General features: G+C 46.7%; 1 protein-coding gene across 2 annotated transcripts in view; it reads left to right on the plus strand.

Moving 5' to 3' along the window:
- Nucleotides 1-1,199: 1,199 nt before the first annotated feature.
- The window catches only part of RIPK1 (receptor interacting serine/threonine kinase 1), a 30,837-nt gene continuing 6,774 nt past the window's right edge, over nt 1,200-25,262 (plus strand). The window contains exons 1-7 of one of the 2 annotated variants that reach the window (XM_004596516.2): nt 1,200-1,408; nt 2,072-2,228; nt 6,185-6,322; nt 9,090-9,318; nt 10,987-11,136; nt 21,005-21,081; nt 25,061-25,151. In XM_004596516.2, coding sequence (XP_004596573.2) covers nt 1,257-1,408; nt 2,072-2,228; nt 6,185-6,322; nt 9,090-9,318; nt 10,987-11,136; nt 21,005-21,081; nt 25,061-25,151 — 994 coding nt within the window. In that variant the 5' untranslated portion in view covers nt 1,200-1,256. Of the gene's footprint in view, nt 1,409-2,071; nt 2,229-6,163; nt 6,323-9,089; nt 9,319-10,986; nt 11,137-21,004; nt 21,082-25,060; nt 25,152-25,262 lie in introns of those variants that run through there. The other variant, XM_058668344.1, reaches the window with a different exon arrangement.

Below are 25,262 nucleotides of genomic sequence, written 5' to 3' on the forward strand. Positions count from 1 at the left end.
GTGAGACCATTGCTCCAGTGAGAGACCCATATCCCCCCACCAATAAGGGTCGAGGCGACCCCCGTTTCGGCTTCTGTGTCAAGGGGAGTTTAAAAAGGCCCCTTCCCTGTCTGCTCCGTGCTCTTCTTCCACTGCAGCCCACTCCTTCCCGTCTGTCCTTTCTGCTGCACGGGGAAGGGAAGCCCGTGACCGTGGCTCCCTGAAATAAAGGTCATCTCAATTCTTTTCATATATTTGGTTGAGTTATTCTTTTGCTGGTGGTTGGAGTGGCGAATCTGACACTTTGTAATATAGATTCTTAGTTGAGGAATCCTTTGATTTTCTTAAATCTAAAAGCCCAAGTCTATTTGAAGATAATTTCACATGGAAACTTTTTCTTTAAGGTTTATTTTTATTTGAAGGACAGAATTACAGAGATAAAGATATCTTCCATCTGTTAGTTCACTCTCACATGGCTACAATGGTGGGAGCTGAGCCAATCTAAAACCAGGAGCCAGCAGCTTTTTCCAGGTCTCCCACATGGGTGCAGGGGCCAAAGGCTTTGGGCTGTCCTCCACTACTTTTCCAGGCCACAAGCAGGGAGCTGCATCAGAAGTGGAGCAGCTGGAACTAGAACTGGGGTCTGTGTGGGAAGCCAGCGCCACAAGCAGAGGCTTAGGCTGAAACACCATGGCAATGGCCCCGTTAAAAAAAGGTCCATGTGTGTTGGCCATGACAAATGTGTTCTTTTGTAGTGGCCACTGCAGTGTGTCCTGTCACTGAAGGCTGCTGGTCCAGTGGCAGTCTGTTCTGACCTTCCTGCAAACCTTGACCACTGCTCCTGTCCCTGGTGGGCTCTAAGCCCCGATGTCTGCATGGCCAGGTTGGCAGTGCGCTAAGGCCTCTTCCCCTTATCCATACCTGCCTCTTTTCTGCCTCAGGGTTCTCCTCTGTTCCACAAAACACAGCCCTGCAGGTGAACACATTTGTGTATGGGTTCTTTGTAGCCTGAAGCGTGTTCTGATGCCCGTGTTGGTAGAGATGAAAGCTAGCAATCTCAGTCTCTTGGAATCATAGAAATGGGAAAAGCAGCTCAGCTTGGAGTTTGAATCCCCCAAACATAGGCCCACCGGGCAGGCGGTGGAAGTATATCCAGCTTTTGAATCACACACTTTTTTTTTTCACTCTGAGATGTCTTTCTTTACAGGACACATCACGGAGATCAGGGGTACAGTGGTGTGTTTGGAGCGTTCTGAGCGTTGGGAACACAAACAGACATGTCTCTCGATGACATTAAGATGAAGTCCAGCGACTTGCTGGAGAAGGAGGACCTGGACAGCGGTGGCTTCGGGAAGGTGTCTCTGTGTTTCCACAGACTGCATGGACTGGTGATCTTGAAGAAGGTGTACACAGGACCCAAGCGCACTGAGTGAGTTGGGACAGAGGCGGGCTGGGCTGCACTGCCTGCTGGGCCACTGCTGCGCATCCTGGGCTCGAGCGAAAAGCATGCTTGTGGATCATGGCAAACCCCAGTGGGAGCCTGCTCAGGAGCCCTTTGCTAGGGCAGTGGGGGCTCTTCCACTGCTGTCCCTGAGGGAGACCCCCTGGCTGCTCGCTTAGAAGCTGAGAGCTGGTAAATAAGGGCCGAGACAGTAAGAAGCAAGTAGGAAGAATTCCTGAAGACTAACTTATGTCCATACTTCACTTTTTAGTAAGAGCCAGTGCTCAGGATGAAAAAAAGAGGGTTCATTCACAAGAGCTTTCACTATCCTTTCTCTTTCAAGTCATGAGGGAGTGGCTTCTCTCTCTCCTTGTTGGAATGGCTATGTTCTGCACATTCTGTTTTTCAAACAACACTGCCACCGGTCACGGACTTCAGTTCATTCACATTTCTTAAGCACCCACTGCCAATCACTGTTAAAGTAGAAGATAAGGGTGCCTGCTAACCTTCGTGGTGTGTGCCCAGGAGAGAACAGAAGTGCAGGGCAATGGGACGCTTTGGAGGTACATGCCAAGATTCTTGGGCCCCGGTGGGGCTGGGGGAGGTGGCCTGGGTCTGTGCCCGTGAGCGACGCACCTCTCCTGCCCACAGCTACAACGAGTCTCTGCTCGAGGAAGGGAAGATGATGTACAGGCTGAAGCACAGCCGGGTGGTGGAGCTGCTGGGTGTCATCATAGAAGACGGAAACTACTCCCTGGTGATGGAGTACATGGAGAAGGGCAACCTGATGCAGGTGCTCAAAGCCAAGGTACAGGGTGCTGGGCACCTGCCCTCCATGCCCGGGGCTGGGTGTGGGCCCTGGCCAGGGAAACGCCTGGAGTATTGGCTTGGAGCTCGCTGGTATCAAATAACCCCTTGTGAGATGATCTTAAGTTTGGATTCTAATAAAAGATTTATTATTTTTAATTTTTATTTTTCGTGATATAGTCACATAGTCTCAGGGATTGTTCCACCCTCTCCCTTCCCTCTTCCCCCTCCATTGCTTACCCCCATATTGTAATAGTATAGTCCTTCAGCAACAGTCGCAAGTCCATCTGCTCCTGAGGTGTATCATGACATTGTAGGTACAGACAATGGTGGAGAGCCCAGCATCCTAGTGTCGAAATCCAGATCTATTTAATTAATTTTAAAGGTAGAATAATAGAGGGAATGAGAATGAGAGAGACAGAATATGAATTACGCATCATACTTATCCACTTCCCAAATGGTCACAGTGGCCAAATGGCCAAGGCTGGTCCAGGCTGAAGCCAAGAGCTCCATTCAGGTCCCCAAGTGGATGACAGGGACTTGGGCACTTGGTTCATCTTCTGAATCCTTTCCAAGCTCATTAATAGGAGCCGGAATGGAAGTGGAGTTGCTGGGACTTGAACTAGAAGCCAGCTTGTCTGTGGCCAGGTTACAGCTTAGTCCCCTGCACCACGCCTATTCCTGTTCAAAGTTTCCTTGCCTAGCCCAGCCCAGGGAGTGGGCTCCCCCTCCCCTCGGTCCTGTGTGTCACTCACTTGGAGGATGCTCTGCGTGTTACCAGGCCTGTTAGCAGCCACTCTGTGTGCCCAGTTCACAGGTAGGCTCTATCTTTCTAAAGCACATGATCTGATATGGGTAAAAGCATGTGTGATACATGGCGGTCAAGGGTGTCCTGGGCAGTGAAGCCAGAAAAGAGCGTGGCGCATACTGATTATGTACATGGCTGTAGGGGAGGTTGAAGATTACGCTTTAATGTTAGTCAAGAAACTTTTATAGAATCTTAGCAGCAACAACCATGCATAAGATTTTAAAAGAGAAAATAAAAATGGATTATATTATCCAAATAATTGTTCCAGCATTCTTAACAAGTTAATTGATGCGTCTTTCAGATCAAGGCTTGTCTAGTTACTTGGGAAGCTTAAGCCAGGATGAGACAGGCAAGTAAGGGGTCATATAAAGAAATGCCTGAAAAGGAAGGGGGACACTATTTTTTTTAAAGATTTATTTTTATTACAGTCAGATATACAGAGAAGGAGGAGAGACAGAGAGGAAGATCTTCCATCCGATGATTCACTCCCCAAGTGAGCCGCAAGAGCCGGTGCGCGCCGATCCGATGCCGGGAACCAGGAACCTCTTCCAGGTCTCCCACGCAGGTGCAGGGTCCCAATGCATTGGGCCGTCCTCAACTGCCTTCCCAGGCCACAAGCAGGGAGCTGGATGGGAAGTGGAGCAGCTGGGATTGGAACCGGTACCCATATGGGATCCCGGGGCGTTCAAGGTGAGGACTTTAGCCGCTAGGCCACACTGCCGGGCCCGGAACACTATTTTTTTTTTTAATTTTTTTTTAAACATATATTTTTATTGCATTTCCTTTTTTTTTTTTTTAACTAATTACATTGCATTATGTGATACATTTTTTTATGCACTGGGATTCCCCCCGCCCCTCCCAAAACCCTCCCCCCATGGTGGATTGCTCCACCTTGTTGCATTTCCATAGTTCAAATTCAGTTGACATTCTTTCATTGGAGGTATTTACCAAGCATAAAGTCCAGCATCTTATTGTCCTGGTAAGTTCAATAGTTTCTTGGTGAGACCATCTCTGATCTGAAGGTAGAGCCAGCAGAGTATCATTCCAATCAATTAAAAGTCCCAACATAATATTTCCAACCATTTACAACATTATGGCATTAATTGACATGGTTTTGATTAACCAGTATGTTAATAGGAAAATGCAGGTTCTCAACCACAACCTGTGACTTCTTCATAGACATTTCAATTTTGGTTTACATTCAACTGTATTCTATACACCTTAAAATGGCTTAGATTGCTATTCAGCTGTCTCATGCCTATTTTAATTTTAGTATTTAGCAGTTTATAGCATTGAAGCATGATTTCGCTGAACCTGGCTGTTTTTCGGGTGGTCTAACTCTATAAGTCTAACAGGATATATGTCAACAGTTTAGGTGAGCATGTTTAGGAGGGGTGTGCAGAGAAATCTTTCATACCCCAGTGAGGAGTAACTAATCTTTGCCGGGACACTATTTTGATAAATATATGAGGACACTTGTGAAAGTTCATGGGAAACAGATTTCAAAGGCAAGTTTATTTTGGTACACAAAAATGGGAAATCCGGGCCCGGCTCCATGGCCTAGCGGCTAAAGTCCTCACCTTAATCGTGCCAGGATCCCATATGGGTGCCGGTTCTAATCCCGGACACCCTGCTTCCCATCCAGCTCCCTGCTTGTGGCCTGGGAAGGTAGTCGAGGATGGCCCAGGGCCTAGGGACCCTCCACCCGTGTGGGAGACCTAGAAGAAGTTCCTGGCTCCTGGCTTCAAATCAGCGCAGCTCTGGCCGTTGCGCTCACTTGGGGAGTGAATCATTGGACGTAAGATCTTCCTCTCTGTCTCTCCTCCTCTCTGTATATCTGACTTTGTAATGAAAATAAAATAAATCTTTATTTTAAAAAAATGTGAAATCCTAGGGCTGGCACAGAAGTATAGCAGGCTGGTTTTCTGCCCGCTGTCACGATTTTCATCCCAGCTGCTCCACTTCCCATCTAGCTCCCTGCTTGTGGCCCGAGAAAGCAGCAGAAGATGGCTCAAGCCCTTGGGCCCATGCACCCATGTTGGAGACCTGGAAGAGGCTCCTAGCTCCTGGCTTCAGATCAGCTCAGCTCCAGCCTTTGTAGCCATTTGGAGAGTCAACCAGCAGATGAAAGATCTTTCTTTCTGTCTCTCATTCTCTCTATAGCTATGCTTTTCTGAATAAAAATAACATAAATTTATTTTTTAAAATTGTGAAATTCATGTATTTGAGAGTTCTTCCAAAAGCTCACTGGGGATGCAAACTTAAAATGAATGGCTTCCAATTGTTTATGCACAAAAAGGTGTAGATTCTAATTCCATTTTTCATGAACTCCATTGAAAGTATTTTGTTTTATATTTATTTATTTGTTTGAAAAGCAGAGGATGAGGAAGAGCTCAGACAAGCTGCCATCCACTGATTCATTTTCCCAGTGCCCCTAGCAGCAGACTGGGGCAGGCTGGGTCTTCCATGGGGGTGGCAGGGGCCCAGCTGCCTGAGCCATCGTCTGCCGCCCTGCAGGGTGACAGGAGCAGGAAGCTGCCATCAGAGATGGGGCTGAGACTTGAACCCAGGCATTCCCACAGGGTTGGCAGCCCTCCTGAGGAGCGTTTCAACTCTTGTTCCAAATGCCTGAAACTTCATGAACTTCCTGGAGTACCCTTGTCATGTGCTGCGGGAACACTGAGCCTGGCATGCCCAGGAAAAGCATCTAGGCTGGAGGACGTGTGGACGCTTGTAATAGTGGTTTCTTTCTTAATATATATGTTAATTTGAGGGGCAGAGGCAGATAGGTAGAACTCCCATTGATTGATATATACCCAAGCACTGGGCCAGGGCGGAAGGCAGTAGCCAGGACCTCAATCCAGGTCTCCCACACGGTGGCACAGACCTACCTACCGAAGTCTGCATTGTGCACAAAATAGATGTAGATTTTACTCCTGTTTTCCATGAGCCTGTTGCCTCTCAGGACAAGAAGCTAGAGTCGAGAGCTGGGGCTGGGATTGGAGCCCAGGTTGTTCCCATTCTCCATGTGGGCATCTTCTCCGCTAACCCCAATACCCACCTCAGATGGCACCGCACTGGAATGTCACAATTGCTTTGACCTATCTGGTTCCTTTTCCATCTCATAGACGTAATATCACCTATTGTAGATCAGTATCCCGCTTTCTGTAAAAGGAAGGATCATTGCAGAGACCATTGAAGGAATGTGCTACCTGCATGGAGAAGGCGTGATACACAAGGACCTGAAGCCCGAAAATATCCTCGTTGATAATGACTTCCACATTAAGGTAGGCTGTAACCTACAGGCTTCTAGAAAGTCCTGGAACTTTAGTGCTAATTCACTACCATAAATCTGTCCTTATAAATGGCAGGTAAATGGAGACCCAGCTGTCTCCATGTGGCGGTAGAAGGCCTGTGTGCGATGGGGTTGGGAGTTAGCTGTGGGAATGGGACTAGTGTGTTTTGGAGAGAAGTAGAATTGAGTCTGGGGAGGAACCCTCTGCCCTAGCTTTGGTTTTCCTCCTGTGTTAGACTTTTAGATAGGAACATGGAAGGCTTGCCTTGGTGACCCTGGAAGTTTTAGAACTATAAGGGGCGGGGAGATATGAATCCCTGAATCTATGGAAAAATGTTCAGAACTGAGGTCTGGCCCAGGAGTCAGATCAATAGCAAGCTGGCCAGTTTGGCATCAAAACCCTTGGGTTTGAAATCTGGCTGGTTTATACTTTTGGTTTGTATAATAACCACTATAGTAAAAAAAAAAAAATCAGCATCGTTTAGAAACTTTCCATGTAAGTAAAGAAAATAAGGGCGTGGGACCCAGGTTTTGGCGTCAGGGCAGGTTACAGCTAGGGGGGCATCATGTCTGATTGACCTTGGCATCCGAGTTGACGCTCCAGGAACTCAGAGCCTACAACTAAAAGTCTTCCTCCCCACCAGAAACTTCTGCTTCGAACATTTTGCTCTAGCTTGGGCACATTCTTGTTTCTGTTTCTTTAATAATAGCTCTCTCTTTAATAGTTATTTCTTGTATTTGCAGGTTAAAAAAAAGCAGTGAATTTTAGTTTTTAAAAATAATTTTTTAATTTATTTGAAAGGCAGAGATTTTTCGTTCTCTGTTTTATTCCCAAATTGCCGCAACAGCTGGATCTAGGCCAATTGAAAGCCCAGGAGGCAGAAACACAATCTGCATTCCCCAAGTTGGTGACAGGGACCCAGAAACTTGACCCTTGATGGGTCACTTGTTGCCTCCCGGGGTGCACTTAGCAAGAATGGGAGTGGAAAGCAGAGCTGAAACTCCAGCCTAAACATTCCAATAGGGGATGCTGGCTTCCCATTTGGCATCCTAATTGGTATGCCAAAACCCACCCCAAACATGTGACTGTTACCTTATTTTTAAAGATTGATTTATTTTTTAAGATTGATTTGTTTACTTGAAAGGCAGAATTAGAGAGACAGAGACTTTCTGGCTGCTGACCCACTCCCCAAATGGCCACCATGGGTTGGGCCAGGTGGAAGCCGGGATTCTGAAAGTCCATCTAGCTTCCCCAGTGGCAGCAAGGGCCCAGGTCCTTGTGCCATCTTGCAATGTTTTCCTAGGGTGCATCAGCAGGAGCTGGATCATAAGTACATCAGCCAGGCCTTGAACTGGCACCCATATAGGGTGCTGGCAGTGGCAGCTTAACCCGCTGCACCACTGAGGCAGTACCAACAGGTGACTTTGAGACAGTCACATGTGTTCTGGGTCTCACTGTACTGCACTGTCATGCTGCCCTGCCATCTGTGTCCCTGCTGTGTGTCTGACCTCGGTATTTTTCTCTTTGCCTCTTCATCTTTCTTCTCCTCCTGCCCATCCCATCTGCTCAGGTTCAGCTGAAAATCAGCAGCACACACTGTGTCCTTGGCATCCTTGGAAGCTCACCTCCACGGGCCTCTGGACGCCATGTGGGGGACGTAGAAGGTGTGGTGCCCGGTCGCCATCTGCTAAGAAGAAAATGCCCTTTCCCTCTTTCCAGTCGCTGGCCTCAGAAACATTGCAAAGCAGATGCAGAGTCAGTGCGGAATTCAGGCTGACCATGTCAGAAACATCTTCCTCTTCCCTCCCCTTCCTCTGCTTGTGTAAGAACCTCAGTTTCACACTGCGCAGTCATGCCAGGCTTTCACACAAGCATGCCCCCTTTCTATTGTAAGATTTATTTATTTGATCTGAGTTACAGAGAGAGGAACATCCATACACAGATTCCATTTGTTGCCATTTATCCCCCAGGTAGCCAAAACAGCCCAGACTTGGTTAGGCCCAGCCTGGAGCCAGGAATTTCATTGACGTCTCCCATGTGGGTGCAGGGACCCAAGCACTTGAGCCATCTGCTGCCTTCCCAGCTGCATCAGCAGGGAGCTGGAGCATCCACGACTCACACCAGCGCTCCTGTGGAGCTCCAGCTTTGCACACAGCAGCTGGACTTGGCAAGAACTTTGCTTGAGGGAGGCTTCCCACATGGCGTTGGGGACACAAAGTTTGTGTCTGAGTCTGTTGAGATAATGGCTGTTTTCCAGCCTGCTCAGAACAACCACTAACTGACTGTACCTCCAAAACCTTGACATGAAACCTGACTGGCATGTGGCCTTCTTTTATTATTATTATTATTATTATTAATTACATTGCATTATGTGACATAGTTTTATAGGTACTGAGATTTCCCCCACTCTCCCAAACCCTCCCCCCATGGTGGATTCCTCCACCTTGTTGCATTACCACAGTTCAAGTTCAGTTGAGATTCTTTCATTGCAAGCATATACCAGGCATAGAGTCCAGCATCTTATTGTCCAGATAAGTTCAACGGCTTGTTGGGAAGACCATCTCTGGTCTGAAGGTAGAGCCGGCAGAGTATCATCCCAATCGAGTAAAAGCCCCAGCATAACATCAGAAACAATTTATAATGTTACGGAATTAATTGACATAGTATTGAGTAACCAATATGTTAAAAAAAAATGCAAGTTCTTAGCCACACATGTGGCCTTCTTAGAGTAATCCCCTGGGTGCGTCCTCACTTGCAGATTGCTGACCTGGGAGTGGCCTCCTTTAAGACCTGGAGCAAACTGACTACAGAGGAGCACAACGAGCAGAGGAAAGCCCACAGTGCCTCCAAGAAAAACGGCGGCACCCTGTACTACATGGCGCCCGAGCACCTGAACGACGTCAACGCCAAGCCCACGGAGAAGTCGGACGTGTACAGCTTTGCCATTGTGCTTTGGGCGATTTTTGCCAATAAGGAGCCTTACGAAAGTAAGATCTCTGTCCAGGAGTGGGTTTCTGAGGCGAATCCAAAACGAAGTCTGCAAAGGTTTCTGTTGAATGCCAATAAGGAGCCATTAGACTGTTTTATGCCTGGAGGGTAGAGCCACATCTGGTACTTTCTGAGCATCTGTACGCAGTACCTGAGACCTCCATAAATGGTTTTCGGTTGGATGATTAACCCTACTCTAGGAGCCAGAGGTCATAGGAGTATTAGGAGCCTGGGGCAAGTGTGTGTGCTTGGTTGGTGCTGTAGGATTCCAGGGTTCTTGCTGCATGCGGTGTTGTTTGTTCCTGAGTTTAGCTTTCACACCGTGATGACAGCCGATCTTCCTCACATGGTATACACATTGTACTCTCACACCTTCACTCAACTCCCTTCCGTACTGAAGAGTATCCTTGTGTCAGGGCCCACTGTGGGCAACATTGGCGGTCGAAAGCAAGTCATGGTGTGTGCAGCACGAGTGGCACGTACTCAGCCATCCTTGAGTTTGTTAGTGTCAGCTATTAGACATCTCCTGTGCTCCTCACAACTCCTGTGGTCTCTTCTGCCCGTGCCTGAAAATACCCTGGCCTCATACAGCCTCTCCATCTTCCCAGGGACCCCCGAGACGGCCCTCCCCCAGGCAGCTTCGTCGCTTTGTGAGTGTTCTCCCTGCTGTCCACTCAGCTTGAATCTTCCTTATGGAAACACACCGCCACGCAGCCTTCCCAGGATCAGCCTTGCCTCTGCCTCCCCATCCAGACAGGCCTCACCAGTCTGTGAATTAAAGCCCTGTTTGTGGGTGCTTCCCTGTAACCTCAGGGCCTTTGTGTAGTTCAAACCCTCCTTTCTTATAGTTTCCGGGCAACTACCATTCACATGGCTCACAACCAAAGTAGTGCTCTCAAGTGATAGATGGGACTACCTTACCCCCCAGTTAAGACCCCGCTGGGTTCCCTAGAGCCTTCAGGATTAGGTTCAAATTACTCAGTGTGAACTGCAGCCCCCTTTACAATCTTGGCTTCTCTCTTTATCTTAACTCTTCCCGTCATTCTGATCTAAGAATTTCTGAGGCACATCCCAATTTTCTAACTTTCCATCTGTTCCTATGCCATTTCCTTGATCTGGAATCTTCCTCCCTACGTCCTTCCGCATTCATCACCTACTTATTGCTCTGGACTCCAGAAAGCCACCCCGACCTTTCATCTTAGTCCTGGTTCTGTTGCTGGGACCTCTTGTGTCTACTTGTAAGACGGTCATCGTCACCGTCTCGCAGCTCTGTGTAGGCCAGAGCTGTGCCGTCTTTACTTCTGACTTGCAATCAGAGGACTGGCTTTAACCATGCAGTCCTATTGTCCTACCAGCAGGCAGCTCTGTTCTGAATACTGTCTCCATTTGTGAAAATGTAGATATTGTCTGAACATCTTGCCAGTGGATCCTATTGGCTCTTGGTCACAAAACGTTCCATTCCTACACAGCAAGGCACCCACAGCAAAAGCAATCCCAGGCAGAGACAAGTTGGCAGCAGAGAACAGTAGGATCTGCCTGGAAGCTGCTGCCAAGCTCACCTGTGTCCCTGGAAGCTGCTGCCAAGCTCACCTGTGTCTTACAGATGCCATTGCTGAGCTCACCTGTGTCTTACAGATGCCATTGCCAAGCTCACCTGTGTCTTACAGATGCCATCTGTGAGCAGCAGCTGATACTGTGCATCAAATCCGGCAACAGGCCGGACGTGGACTGCATCATCGAGCACTGCCCGAGGGAGATCATCGGCCTCATGCAGCTCTGCTGGAATGAGGACCCGAGGGCACGCCCCACATTCCCAGGTGAGCGCCCGTCGCCCGCGTGCCTCCCCGTGTGGTGACTTTCCCAGTAAGAGCTGACATGTGAGTGTTTCGAAAACCAAGGTCTACTTCTCATTTCCAACTGCTTTTCTCAATCTCAAATGTTGACGTCAATGAAAAACTGCTGTTTCTCTCAAAACATGAAGGCCTTTAAGGCCTTATTTCTCTCTCACTTTTTGTAATTAGCTGTTTCTTCATGTGTTAACATGTACGTAGCACAACATTTACTGTCTTAACTGTTTTAACTACACCAGAATACTTCAAAAAATTTTGTGAGAAATGGAATTCTGATTTAAGTTTGGGGGTGCACATTAGCCTAGTGGTCAAGACACCCACAACTCACTTCTGAGATCATTGCCTGGCTCTGGCTCTGACTCCCGGCTCCAGCTTCCTGCTGGTGCCGACCCTGGGAAGCAGCAGGCGACGGCTTGAGTGACTGGACTCCTGCCACCCACATGGGGGACCTGGATTGAATTCCTGGTCCAGCCTGGCTATTGTAGGCCTCAGAGGAGTGGACCAGCAGGTGGGATTTCTCACTTCTTTCTCTGTCTCTCAAATTAAATAATGTCTTTTTAAAAAGAGAAACTTGTTTTGTTGGGGAAAAAAAAGAAAACCTTTTGAAAGATTTACTTTTTTTAAAATTTTATTTATTTTTATTGGAAAGGCAGATGTACAGAGAGGAGAGACAGAGAGGAAGATCTTCCTTCTGATGATTCACTCCCCAAGTGGCTGCAACGGCTGGAGCTGAGCCAATCCAAAGCCAGGAGCCTCTTCCAGGTCTCCCTCGTGGGTGCAGGGTCCCAAAGCTTTGAGCCGTCCTCGACTGCTTTCCCAGGCCACAAGCAGGGAGCTGGATGGGAAGCGGAGCCACTGGGATTAGAACCGGCGCCCATATGGGATCCTGGCACGTTGATGGCGAGGACTTGAAGCACTGTGCTATCACGCTGGGCCCAATATTTACTTATTTTTTTTGAAAAGGCAGAGTTACAGAGAGAGGGAGAGACAGAGAAAGCGTGAGGAGGATCTTCCATCTGCTGGTTCACTCCCCTTATGGGCACAGTGGCCAGGGCTGAGCCAAGCCAGATCTGGGACCCTAGAATACCACATGAATGTCTCACATGGATACAGGGGCCCAAGTACCTGCATTATCCTCTGCTGCTTCCCCAGATGCGTTAATGGGAAGTTGGGTTGGAGCAGCCAGGACTCCGGGATGCTGGCATCACAAAGAGCCGTTTAACCTGCCACAGTGCCCCCACATTTTTAAAATCTATGCATTTTGAAGTATTTTTCCACCAGCCTTTGAAGACTGCTTGTGCAATTCAAAAATATGAAGTGCATTTTACACTGTCGTGCAACCAGCACTACTAGCCAACTCCACCGCTTTCTCACTTTCCGAACGTGGAACTCCGTTCCTCGGAAGCAGCTGTTCCTCCAGGCACCTCTGTTGTAGGGAGTTTGTCTGGCGTCTGGCTTCTTTCCCTTAGCTTGGTTCCCCTGGGTTCATCTGCATCGAACCTTGTGTCAGTGTTCACTTTCTCATGGCTGAGCACCATCCCATCGTGTGTGCGCCACATTGTGTCTTCCCAGTTGTATGTCTTGGGTTGCTTTGGCTGACTCTCGTTTCCTAGCTTCCACTCCCCTCGACGCCCTCCTTGCGTAGCTAGTGTATTTAGGTGAATGGTTTTGTCATTAGTTCAGCCTCAAGTGGACGGAAATGGATTTGGGTGCTTGCCATACCCTGGCACCTCCACCCTTTCCCCCTCACCAGAGTTGCCTAAGATCTTGCCAAGTGGGGCAAAGGAAAGATGTAACCCAAATGAGGAAAACACCTGTGGTAGGAGGGCGCAAGGCAGCCAGCAGCGCATTTTGCCACCATGTTTCTGAAGCCCTGTGCTGTTTCCATCCAAGGACTCCAGGGCGCCCTGAGGGAGCGGTGTCCTGGGGTGCTTAGCAGCATTAGTGTTTGCCTGGCTCAATGTCTTCTCATCTCATCCTTTTTTAACTTTCTGAAATTAAAGTTCAGAGTAGACACTTGGAGCAGTAAGATACTGCGTTGGGTCAAGTACGTAGCGTGGCAGCAGAGTGCCTAGTCCTGCTCACGCACAGCCTTGGAGGCAGCAGACGGTGCGGGCGCGTGCCCTGGGGTCCCTGTCAGTCATGTGTGGACCTGGATGGAGTGCCAGGATGCAAGCTTCCTCCCTGCCCAGCCCTGGCCTTTGTAGGCACCAGAGAGTGAACCCACCGGTCAATGATTTCTCTCTATGTCTGCTAATCAAATGATGAAAGAGTTTTTATTTTGAGATAACTCTAAATTTAATTTTAAAAAAAGATTTATTTTTGTTAGAAAGTTAGATATACAGAGAAGAGGAGAGACAGAGAGGAAGACCTTCCCTCTGATGATCACTCCCCAAGCGGCCGCAACGGCTGGACATGATCTGATACGAAGCCAGGAGCCAGGAGTCTTTTCCGGGTCTCCCATGTGGGTGCAGGGTCTCAAGGCTTTGGCCCATCCTCAACTGCTTTCCCAGGCCACAAGCAGGGAGTTGAATGGGAAGCAGGGTTGCCAGGATTAGAACCAGTGCCCATTTGGGATCCTGGTGCGTGCAAGGCCAGGACTTTAATCACTAGGCTACCATGCCAGGCCCAATAACTCTAAATTTATATGCAGTTATAAGAAGTAACACAGACAGTTTGGTGTGATGGTTCAGTGGTTAAATATTGACTTTGAATGCACTGGGATCCCATATTGGTATCAGTTCATGTCTTGTCTGCTCCCATGTGGGAGACCTGTGAGAAGCTCCTGGTTTCTGGCTTCAGATAAGCTCAGCTCTGGTCATTGTGGCCACTGGGGGAGTGAACCAGTGCATGGAAGATCTTTCTCTCTCCTTCTCTCTGAAATCTGTCTTTCCAATAAAAATCCCCTCGAGGGGATGTCTTAGAAAACCTCAGTTCAGCATTGCAGCCGTGCAGAATATTGGCACCCTGGTTTTGCTCTTTGTAGTCACGTAGATTTCCTTCCTACTCCCACATCCTTGCCTCCGGAGAACACTGATTTATTCTCCATTTCCATTTCAAGAATGTAACCTAGAGGCAGACACTGTGGCACAGTGGGTTAGCTGATGCCTGTGCCATCCCAATGAGATGCCAGTTTGAGTCCCAGCTGCTCCACTTCCAGTCCAGCAACCTGCTAATGTTCCTGGGAAAACAGCAGAGGATGACCCAAGTGCTTGGGCTCCTGGGTGACCAGGGAGACCAGGAGGAACCTTCTAGCTCCTGGGTTTGGCCTGGTCCTTTTGAGGTCATTTGGACAATGAAGTAATGCTTGCTGTCCGGCAGCAATGGACTTGGTGCACAGAGCCAAGAATAATACATGCGGACTACTACAGATTTTCAGTAGCCAAAGTTGATAACAGCATCAGGCATTTAAGGACTGAAGGTCACACAGGCACAAAGGAGGAGGGTTTGAAGCATTAACATTTCTTTTCTTTTTTAATTTTCCCCATATTTATTATATAACCAAGTCTTACACTTGGAATTTAGATTCTGATGCAGGCTAAAATAGTTTTCATACACTTGATACATCAGTTACAGGTGTTTTCTGATGAACTTTGGCCTAAGGCTTTCACACGTGTAGATCAATTTTCAAAAGGTCGCCTTCAGTATGAGTAATTTATAATGGTTAGTAAGGGATGACCTGGCTGAAGTTTTCTACCTGCAGTAAATTCATAGGGTTTGTCTCCAGAATGAATTCTTTGATGATTGCTAAGGGATGAGTTAGCATGAATGTTGACTCAACAGATACCAGATAATTCATTCCGGAGAGAAACTGTGTAATTGTAATGAATGTGGGAAAGCCTTAAATTCCCACTCAACACTTACTATTCCTGAGAGAATCCATACTGGAGAGAAACCTTGTAAAGTATGTGGGAGAGCCTTCAAAGTCCAGCGCTCATTCAACATCAGCCAGTGCATACTGGTGAAAAACTTCAGGAATGTAACGAGTGTGAAAAAATATTCAGAGACATCAACATTTCAACAGCTAGAGGGAGTCTTTCCCTGGCTAGTTCCCCTTTCCAGCACCTCTCTGTTTCTACATACACTCAGTCAAATGATAGCCAACCAGTTGCTCTCACACAATTGGTATCCAGTCATTCTCATGCAAATGATATCCACTAACACAGAGATCACTTTCTTCCTGACTCTGCTTCTGTTCCCCTCTCCCTTTCAAATAAATAATGTTTTGAATAACCCTAAATGGGTTCATACCTTTCTAGAACCTTCTTGGTTGGCTGTTTTTCACTCAGCATAGTCCTCCAGAGATCTTTCCCTGTTGTCACAGGCGTCAGGAGTTCGCATCTTTTATCGCTGAGCAGTATTCCCTGGTGTGGATACACTCCTCTTTAACCATGTACCCGTGGAGGACATGTTTCTAGCTTTTGAAATTAAAACTGTTGTAAATGTACTTCTTCCTGTGTTTGTGTGATTGTGTCTTCAGCCCTCTGGAATAAATACCCAGGAGTATAACTGCTAGGTCATATGGATTTTTTTAGAAACTGCCAAGCCATTGTCCAGAGCAGTCTATACCATTTTTTTTGCAGCCCCCCCCCTTTTTTTTTTTTTTTTGGTAAAATGTATTCAAAAGGTGAGGAAATCACAGAAACACCCTTAGGGAATCTAGTGGGCCTGCGGGGAAGGTGGGAGAGAGCTGTTTCTGCTTTCGCCCTGTGTCCATGGGCAGAGAGTACCGCTCCCGGATGCCTGGCTTCTCACCAGCCTGGGAGGGGGATGGGCACGGGATAGCACCCTCCGTCCCAGGGGAGGGCAGTACAACTCGGGAAGGCTCGTTGGATTGGCATTACATTGGGTGGGGAGGGTGTCATCTCCAGTGCTGATCCAAGCTGGCTGTCTGCCTGTCCCATTCATTCCTGCCTGAGCTTTCTGGCCCCTCTTCTAAGATGTAGTTTCATCCCATTTTTTGTAGCTACTTCCGGCTGGTAAGGGGCTGTAGGCCTTGAATGTCCCAGGTTCAGAAACCTCTCCATATCTCATCTGACGTGTGCATTAGTAATAGATAAGTAGTAATATGAATATATAAAATATGTGAACTAATATAAGTATATAAGATAAATATAAGTAATATTCGTATAATATATACATAATAATATAATATATTATTAGTTTACTTATACTTTGTTTGTTTGAAAGGTGGAGGGAAAGAGAAAAGAATCTTGTCTCCTGTTTACTCCCTGAATGCCTGCAACAGCCAGCCAAGGCTGGGCTGGCCTGAAGCCAGGATCCTGGAACTCACTGCACGCCTCCCAAGTGGACTGCAGGGACTCAGTCACTTGAGCCATAACCCACTGCCTTCCAAAGTGCAAATGATCGATGAAGCTGAAATTAGGAGCGGAGACGAGACTTCAACTTGGGCATTCCTAAGGGACATCTTTTTTTTTTTTAAGATTTATTTATTTTTGTTGGAAAGGCAGATATACACAGAGGAGGAGAGACAGAGAGGAAGATCTTCCATCCGATGGATCACTCCCCAAGTGAGCGCAACAGCTGGAGCTGAGCCAGTCAGGAGCCAGGAGCTTCCCCCAAGTCTCCCATGCAGGTGCAGGGTCCCAAGGCATTGGGCCGTCCTCTACTGCTTTCCCAGGCCACAAGCAGGGACCTGGATGGGCAGCAGGGCATCCAGATTTAGAACCAGTGCCCATATGGGATCCCAGCACATTCAAGGCAAGGACTTTAACTGCTACGCTATCATGCCAAGCCCCAAAGGGACATCTTAATCCCTGGAATATTTGACCTTGTGGGTTTTTTTTAAATGGATACTTTAGTGTTATATTTCTATGCATAATATGTAATAGCTAGTAATGCCGTTTTATTAGTGAGTAGAATATGGAAGCCTTACCTCCCTTCACCTGCTTCTATGTATTGTTGCTTCAAATATTTCTTCTTCCTGTTGAGGAGACAGCTTCTTGTACGTCTAGAACACTTCACATAGTGTTCAACTTTGCTTCATCTGTGCTAGTATAGAGCACTCAGCAAGTGAAGGAGAACCTATCGGGTTTATCCATGATGTTGTTTCACGGATGCCATTTCTGACCCCATGTGTCCCCAACTGGGCGTCTTAAAGTTCAATTCGGTTCTGACACTGTATACCCAGTGTTATCGTCACATTTCCCCGGTTCAAGGGAGCACTTCCGTGTGAGCGCCCCGTCTTGACACTGCGAACACTGTCGGGTAGCCACTCTTCTGCCCAGCGAACTGCAGGTTCACCCGTTCTCATGCTGATTCCTGAGCAAGACTCAGAGAATTAAGGAAAACATTTTACACATGTAAAAAAAATTCATGAAAAATGTGCATTGTAAAAACTATGAGTTGAAAAAAAATTGCAACAAACATTTCTTTTCATTACATTTGTCCATGAACTTTTTGCAATACACTTAGATTAGAATGGTTTCAATGCAAAAAGTGCTAATCTACCTGGAATAGCACAGAGAGCTTAAATCCGTGTGTCCCTGCCACCCACACAGGAGACCCGGTGGAGACCTGGCTGCTGGCTTTGGCCTGGCCCAGTCCTGGTGACAGACAGATGATTTCTGGTGTTTTGTTTTGTTTTTAATTGGAAAGTCAGATATACAGAGAGAAGGAGAGACAGAGAGGAAGATCCATCCGCTGACTCACTCCCCAAGTGGCCTCAACAGTCTGAGTTGCACCAATCCGAAGCCAAGAGCCCAGAGCCTCTTCCAGGTCTTCCACATGGGTGCAGGGTCTGTCCTCAACTGCTTTCCCAGGCCACAAACAGGGAGCTGGATGGGAAGCGGGGCCACTGGGATCCTGGCACCTGCAAGACCAGAACTTTAGCCACTAGGCTACCGTGTTGGGCTCTGATGATTTCTGGTTTTTGTTTTTCTCTCCTTCCTTCTTTTTCCCTCTAACTGTGCCTTTTAAATATGTACATACATAAATCCCTCATTAAAAAAAGTTTCATTACGGGTACATGATTGATTCAGTCATTGGCCATTAATGGCCAAACTTCATCTCCAGTCCCCTCCTCTCCTTAGAGGCGAAGGGATGGCTCGGACTTGATATAAACCAGTTCCCATTCTGAATCTGTTTGGGGGTCCTGCTGTGTCTCGTGTCCCCCGTCTGAGATGCTCCTGTCATTTAGCAGATGGCAAGGATTTTACTAGTCACCTGCCACGAGCCAAACTGGGTACAGCAACCCAATATGTGTCTCCTTCTTATGCCGCGTGTGCTCCATGCTCCTTCCTGATTTTCCACGGGGTCGTCTTTTGCTGTCTCTTTGCTGTTTGGAGAACATTTCCTTAGGAGCTGGGTGACATCACACCCTTAGTCTGATGGGCTGGGAATGCCTTGAGCACCTTTGCTTCTGAAGGATGTTTTAGTTGGATAGGAGATTCTAGATGGACAGTTCTTTTCCTCACAACTGAAAAATATGATGCCACTTTCTCCGAGTCTGCAATTTCAACTGAGAAATGTTCAACAGGAAAATTGCTATCAGCTCTAGCTGCTGTCAAGATTCTTTGTCTTCCACGCACTTTATTGCTTGCCTCGGTATGGATATATTTCGGTTTTTCTGTCTTTGGGTTTTTTATCATCTTCTTGAGGCTATAGGCATGTGTCTTACAAAATTTGGGGAGCATTCAGCAAATATTTTATTGAATATTTTCTCGGGGCCTAGCGTGATAGCCTAGTGGCTAAAGGTCTTGCTTTGCATGGACCAGGATCCCATATGGGTGTCAGTTTGTGTTCTGGCTGCTCCACTTCCCAACCAGCTCCCTGCCTGTGGCCTGGGAGGGCAGTCAAGGACAGCCCAAAGCCTTGGGACCCTGCACCTGTGTGGGAGACCTGGAAGAGCTCCTGGCTCCTGGCTTCGGATCAGCTCAGTTCCAGCCATTGTGGCCACTTGGGGAGTGAATCATCAGATGGAAGATCTTCCTCTCTGTTTCTCCTCCTCTGTGTAAATCTGAGTTTCCAATAAGGTCTCTCTATCCTATTGGGTCATTTGTTATTGTACTTACGTGTGGTCCTTAGGGCTCTTTCTGTATATACTTATATATATATATTTTTCAGTTAATTTTCTTTTTCTCCAGATTAAATAATTTCTATTCTTTCCTCCAGGCCACTGATTTTTCTCTTTTCCTTGACTTCCACCGTTGGACCTACCTACTGAGCTATTTTAGAAATTGCGTTTGTTAATTATTTCGCACAGTAGTTTCATCAGCGTAGGGTGTCATCTCCCCACCTCCCTTCCTTCCCTTCCCATAATCCCCCCGCCACTGTTTGTCCCCAAGTTAGAACAAAAGCACAATCAGTGGATTGATTTCCAGGTAACTTCGTGACGTATGTTTCATTGCATGGGAAGTACAGGGAAGGGTAGAAACCAGTATCCGGGGCGTAGGTTTATGTGTAGGTGCTGGTGGGAACCCTGTTGATCAGGAGTAGAGACACACATTGCTTTCCAGTTTCCAGTAGGCTTCTTCCACACGCACCCCTTTTTTTTTAAGATTTATTTATTTTTATTGGTAGACAGAGTGACAGAGAAAGAAGGAGCGAGAGATTGTCTTCCCTGGTTCACTCCCCCAAAGTCAGCAATGGCTGGAGTTGGACTTGTCTGAAGTCAAGAGCCAGAAGCTTCTTCGGGGTCTCCCAAGGGGTACAGTGGTCCAAGCACTTGAGCCATCCTGTGTGACCTCCCCAGGCCATTAACAGAGAACTGAATCCAAGTGGAGCAGCCGGGACTCTACCCAGAGCCCAGATGGAATACTGGCTTGTAGGCAGTCTTAACCTGGTACACCCTGGCACCAGCCCCGGAGCTGCTGCTTTTGATTATTGTATTGTTCAGCTCTCAAATGTATGTCCTCTGTTTTCTTTGTTGAGATTCTTTCTTTCTTTTTGTTTCAATGGGGTTCATAATGTTTCTCATCATGGCAGTGTTAAAAGTCTTTGGCAGGTAATCTCAACATCTCTGTCATCTTGGTGTTGGTCTGTGTTACTTTTTTTTTTTTTTAATTCAGTATAGAACCTGGATTGGAAGTAGTGCAGGTGGGACATGAACCAGTGTACATAAGAGATTCTAGCACTGCAGGCAAAGACTTAGCTTGCTCTACCCTGGCACTGGCTTGGCTTTCCAGCTGCTAAGCTCCATGCCAAGGTATATGCGGCAAAGAAAAAGAAGTCTGGTGACCTGTCACGTGTCTGCTCAGATCTCAGGATTCCTGCTGGCCTGCCTTCTGTCCTTCCAGTGTCTGCATGTTAGTATTAGGTTTATGTTGATGCTATTTGTAATAGCTAGGTGGTTATTTTTTCTTTTCACTGTAATTAGTAGAAGGAATCAGGAAAAGTATGAACACTCCAGCTTCCTGGAAGTTGCCTCTTCTATGTAAATCTAGCAGCTTAAACCCTTTACACAATACAGTGTCCTTCTTTGGCATGTCCCATCCTGTCACAGGGACAGAAACATGGAGGTCACCCATCCTGGCTCCCTTGGAGCTGAACTCGCATCAAGTAGGGCTATGGGTATAGCCAGAGAAACACACGGAGCCCTAGGAGCCGTGGCCCCGCTGGAGCCCTAGGAGCCGTGGCCCCGCTGGAGCCCTAGGAGCCGTGGTCCCGCTGGAGCCCTAGGAGCCGTGGTCCCGCTGGAGCCCTAGCCCTTAGTCTGTCTGCATGTTCCTTGTCTTTGTAGTTGACACAGTGATTTGGAGGTTTAACTGCTATTTTACTGTCTTGCCCACAAGTTAAGGCAAGTAATCTAAATGCACTGCTTTACTTATGTTTCAGTTAAAACATCATTTTAAAGTACTGTTTCTTATTCATACAGACATTGAAGGAAATTTTAAGCCTTTTTATTCATCTAATTTGGAAGAAAATGTGGAAGAGGATGTGAAGAGTTTAAAGGTAGGCAATATAGGAGAAGCCTAACGCGTTAACATACCAACACACACACGACCAACCATGAGAAACAAAGTGCCATAATTTGCTACCAGAATTTTGATATGAGAGCCAGCTCAGTGAATGTATAAAACTGAATTAGGGCCTGGTATGGTAGCCTAGTGGCTAAATCCTTGCCTTGCATGCGCTGGCATCACCTATGTGTGCTGGATTGTGTCCTGGCTGCTCTACTTCCCTTCCAGCTCCCTGCTAGTGGTCTGAAAAGCAGCAGAGGATGGCCCAAAGCCATCCCGGAAGAAGCTCCTGGCTCCTGGCTCTGAATCGGCTTAGCTCTGGCTGCTGCAGCTGCTTGGGGGAGTATCAGATGTTTCTCTCTTTTGCTCCTTCTTTCTGTATATCTGCCTTTGCAATTAAAAAAAAAAAAGCTGAATTAGCTCCTCTATACACATATTATGTTAGCACACTAGACCCATTCCTCCAATTCATGACACACGAGATGAAATATGTCTAGTAGCACAAAAACAGAAGTGCAGTGCTGCTGGAGGAGAATGGAGACGATAAATGGAGCAGTTGTTTTGAGTAATTTTTGAAAGAAAAACGGCAGAATTCTCTCTGGGGCCAGTGTGTTGGCTAATCCTCCACCACCAGGCACTGGCATCCCATATGGGTGCTGGTTCATGTCGTTATTGCTCCACTTCCCATCCAGCTCCCTGCTTGTGGCCTGGGGAAGCAGCCGAGTGTGGCCCAAAGCCTTGGGACCGTGCATCCGCATGGGAGACCCAGAAGAGCTGCTGGCTCCTGGCTTCAGATTGGAAGCCATTGAGACTATGTGGGGAGTGAACCAGCAGCTGGAATATCTCTCCATCTGCCTCTCCTCCTCTTTGTAAATCTGCCTTTCCAATAAGAATAAACTCTTAAAAAGCAATTAGATAGCATCCTAACCTTGATAACTAAACCTGAAGAAGAAGTTCGAGCAAGGCCAGTCCTGTACTAAATAGTATAGACATAAGTATCTTAAATAAACTAGACATTGACGTCATTAGCGGACAGAAGCAAAGTCGGGCTTCTTCTAAGAAACCCAAGTTGGTTTAGAAAAATTTGTCATTCTAATGCAATTCTAAAATAGTTTTATTATTTTACTAAATGAAGGAAACTTTTCTGTTTTTAATAGATATATAAAAACCATTTGTTAATATGCAATAGTTATTCATGATTCTAGCAACTCAGGAAAAGGAGAAGTTTCTTGCCTGATAACAAGATATCTGAGAAAAGGCCCAGAAAACGCTGCTCATTAACAGTATATTAATGGTGTTTCACTGAGATGCCAGCCAGGTAAGGTGTTTGCCACCGCCATCTCTAGTCGGCCTGGTGTGTTAGAGGATCTTACTGTTGCGGTGTAGCAAAGAAAAAGGATTGGAAAGGAGAATAAGACTGTTATTGATCAATGATAGGTATAAATGTGTTTCTAAAATTCGAAAGAAGCTTTTGAATCAACAGAATTTTTATGGTTATACAATTAGTACATGAAAAAAATTATTATATCTGTGTTACCTACCACAGACAGTTACAAAATGAACTTTTCAAAAAGACGCCATTGACAATAGCAACAGATCTTTTTTTTTTGCAGTACAAGTACAGAATTCTTTATTAGTAATTCTTATCTGTTCCTTTTTGATTTTTATTATCATTTCTTTTTCTTAATTATTTTATTTTGATGATCTTTACATAGTTGATTAGGGCACAAAGGGTCAAGGGCAACAGGAAAATGGGTAAAATCTTTATTTCAACATCCTCTTCTTTCCTTGCTGTAACTGGGGGAAGGGGAGAGACAAGGGGAGAAGCCACACCCACCCTCCCACCCATCCCAGGTCCCCAGTTGGAGACATGCTTCAAAGGCACTGCTCAACTGGTTTTGATAGTCCAACAGTTCTGAATTGCCAATCTCGCCATTCCAAGCATGGTGAAATCTCTCCAGAATCCACTGGCTGACACAGTCCACCTTAGCGGCTCCACTTGCCCAGACTGTCACTGCCAACACTTGGCTGGGGTAATTGATCAGGAAAGTCCATACCTTTTAAACAGTAACTCATCGCTTCCTTTCCCCTGTTGTTAATAATTGATACTCTGTTTTCTGTATCTGAGTTTGCCTGTTCTAGGAAGCTCATGAGGGTAAGATCATGCAATATTTTCCCATTTGGTAATGTATCCGAATGCCTTTCCCTTTATAGCTGATTTGTATTCTAATGTACGGATACATCTCATTTTATCTGTTTATCAGTTGACAGATGCTCAGGCTGGCCATTGTGTATAATGATGTCATGAAGATGGGTGTGCATTTAAATCCTTGCTTTTAATTCTCTGGAGTCTAGTCCTTGGAGCGGCACGGCTATATTAAATGACAGTTCTGTGTTAACCTGTTAAGGACACATCAAGCTGTGTTGCACAGCATCCCGATCAGCAACATGAAAGAATTCCATTGTCTACATGCTCACCCGCACCTGTAACTGTTTGGTTTTGGTTTTATTGTAGCCATTGTTATATTACATACGTACTGTTATATACATACTATAACATGTAATTTATTATATATAATATATACATATATCGCATACACATTATTGTATTAATGTAGCCACTTTAATGAGTGCAAAGTGGTGTGTCATGGTGGTTTTATGTGTATTTAAGGACTGACACTAATGTTCACTCTCCTTGCATGTGCTCACTGGCCGTTTATAAATCCTGGAGTAAATGCCAGGTCTTTTGCCGATTTTGTCATTGCTTTTGTGTGTTGTTACTAACTGGTAGGAGTTCTTTGTATGTTCTGGAGAGCTGTGCTTTCCTGGGTCCGTATGACTGCGTTTTTCCCCTCTCTCTGGGCTGTCTCCTCACTTTGTTGCTAGTATCTTGGGCTGCAAAGCAGGCTGCGTTTCCCCTCTCTCTGGGCTGTCTCCTCACTTTGTTGCTAGTATCTTGGGCTGCAAAGCAGGCTGCGTTTCCCCTCTCTCTGGGCTGTCTCCTCACTTTGTTGCTAGTATCTTGGGCTGCAAAGCAGGCTGCGTTTCCCCTCTCTCTGGGCTGTCTCCTCACTTTGTTGCTAGTATCTTGGGCTGCAAAGCAGGCTGCGTTTCCCCTCTCTCTGGGCTGTCTCCTCACTTTGTTGCTAGTATCTTGGGCTGCAAAGCAGGCTGCGTTTCCCCTCTCTCTGGGCTGTCTCCTCACTTTGTTGCTAGTATCTTGGGCTGCAAAGCAGGCTGCGTTTCCCCTCTCTCTGGGCTGTCTCCTCACTTTGTTGCTAGTATCTTGGGCTGCAAAGCAGGCTGCGTTTCCCCTCTCTCTGGGCTGTCTCCTCACTTTGTTGCTAGTATCTTGGGCTGCAAAGCAGGCTGCGTTTCCCCTCTCTCTGGGCTGTCTCCTCACTTTGTTGCTAGTATCTTGGGCTGCAAAGCAGGCTTTGATTCTGATGTGGCGCAGCTTATTTTTGCTTTTCCTCCTGTGCTGTCTGTGTCATACCCGGGAAGTCACCCCGAGGACCGGGTCGTGCTTTTCCTTTCTGTTTTCTGCCGAGAGTTGTGTCGTTTTAGCGTTTACGTGGATAGGTTTGATCCATTTTTAGTTAATTTTTGAATGTGACAAAGTAGTGGTTCAGGTTCATTTTGCATGTAGATGTCGGTGGCTCTTTCGCTGTGGTGAGGATCAGCTGGCCGCAAGGGGCAGCCTGGCTTCTGGGCGCTCTGTTCAGGTTCCCTGGTCCTTTCTGTCCCACAGCGTTGTGATGACCGTGGCTTTGTGGCAAGTTTTGAAATCAGGAGGCATGAATCCTCCTCCAGCTTTTTGTTTTGGCTCTTTGGGGGGAAAATTGGTTTAAAAAAAAAAAAAAGACTGCTTGTGAGATCCACGTGCAAATTCTTCCTTTTGAGAAGATTCATTCGTCTCCCAGTAGTTTTCTAGAAGTGAATGTTGTCTGCCCTTCTGCTTGTGACCATAGAAGGATTACCCAGAGGTGAGTGCGGTCGTGAAGAGAATGCAGTCTCTCCAGCTTGACTGTGTGCCAGCGCCTGCCAGCAGATCCAACTCAGGTAAGCTCCACGGCACCTAGAGACCCACCCATCCGCTCTCACCGGGCTCTCTCAAATACTGTGCAAGAACACAAAAGGTACATGGGGGATGGAATTTTTAAAAATAAGTTT

Source organism: Ochotona princeps, chromosome 1, assembly GCF_030435755.1.
Source record: "Ochotona princeps isolate mOchPri1 chromosome 1, mOchPri1.hap1, whole genome shotgun sequence".
Taxonomy (NCBI): Eukaryota; Metazoa; Chordata; class Mammalia; order Lagomorpha; family Ochotonidae; genus Ochotona; species Ochotona princeps.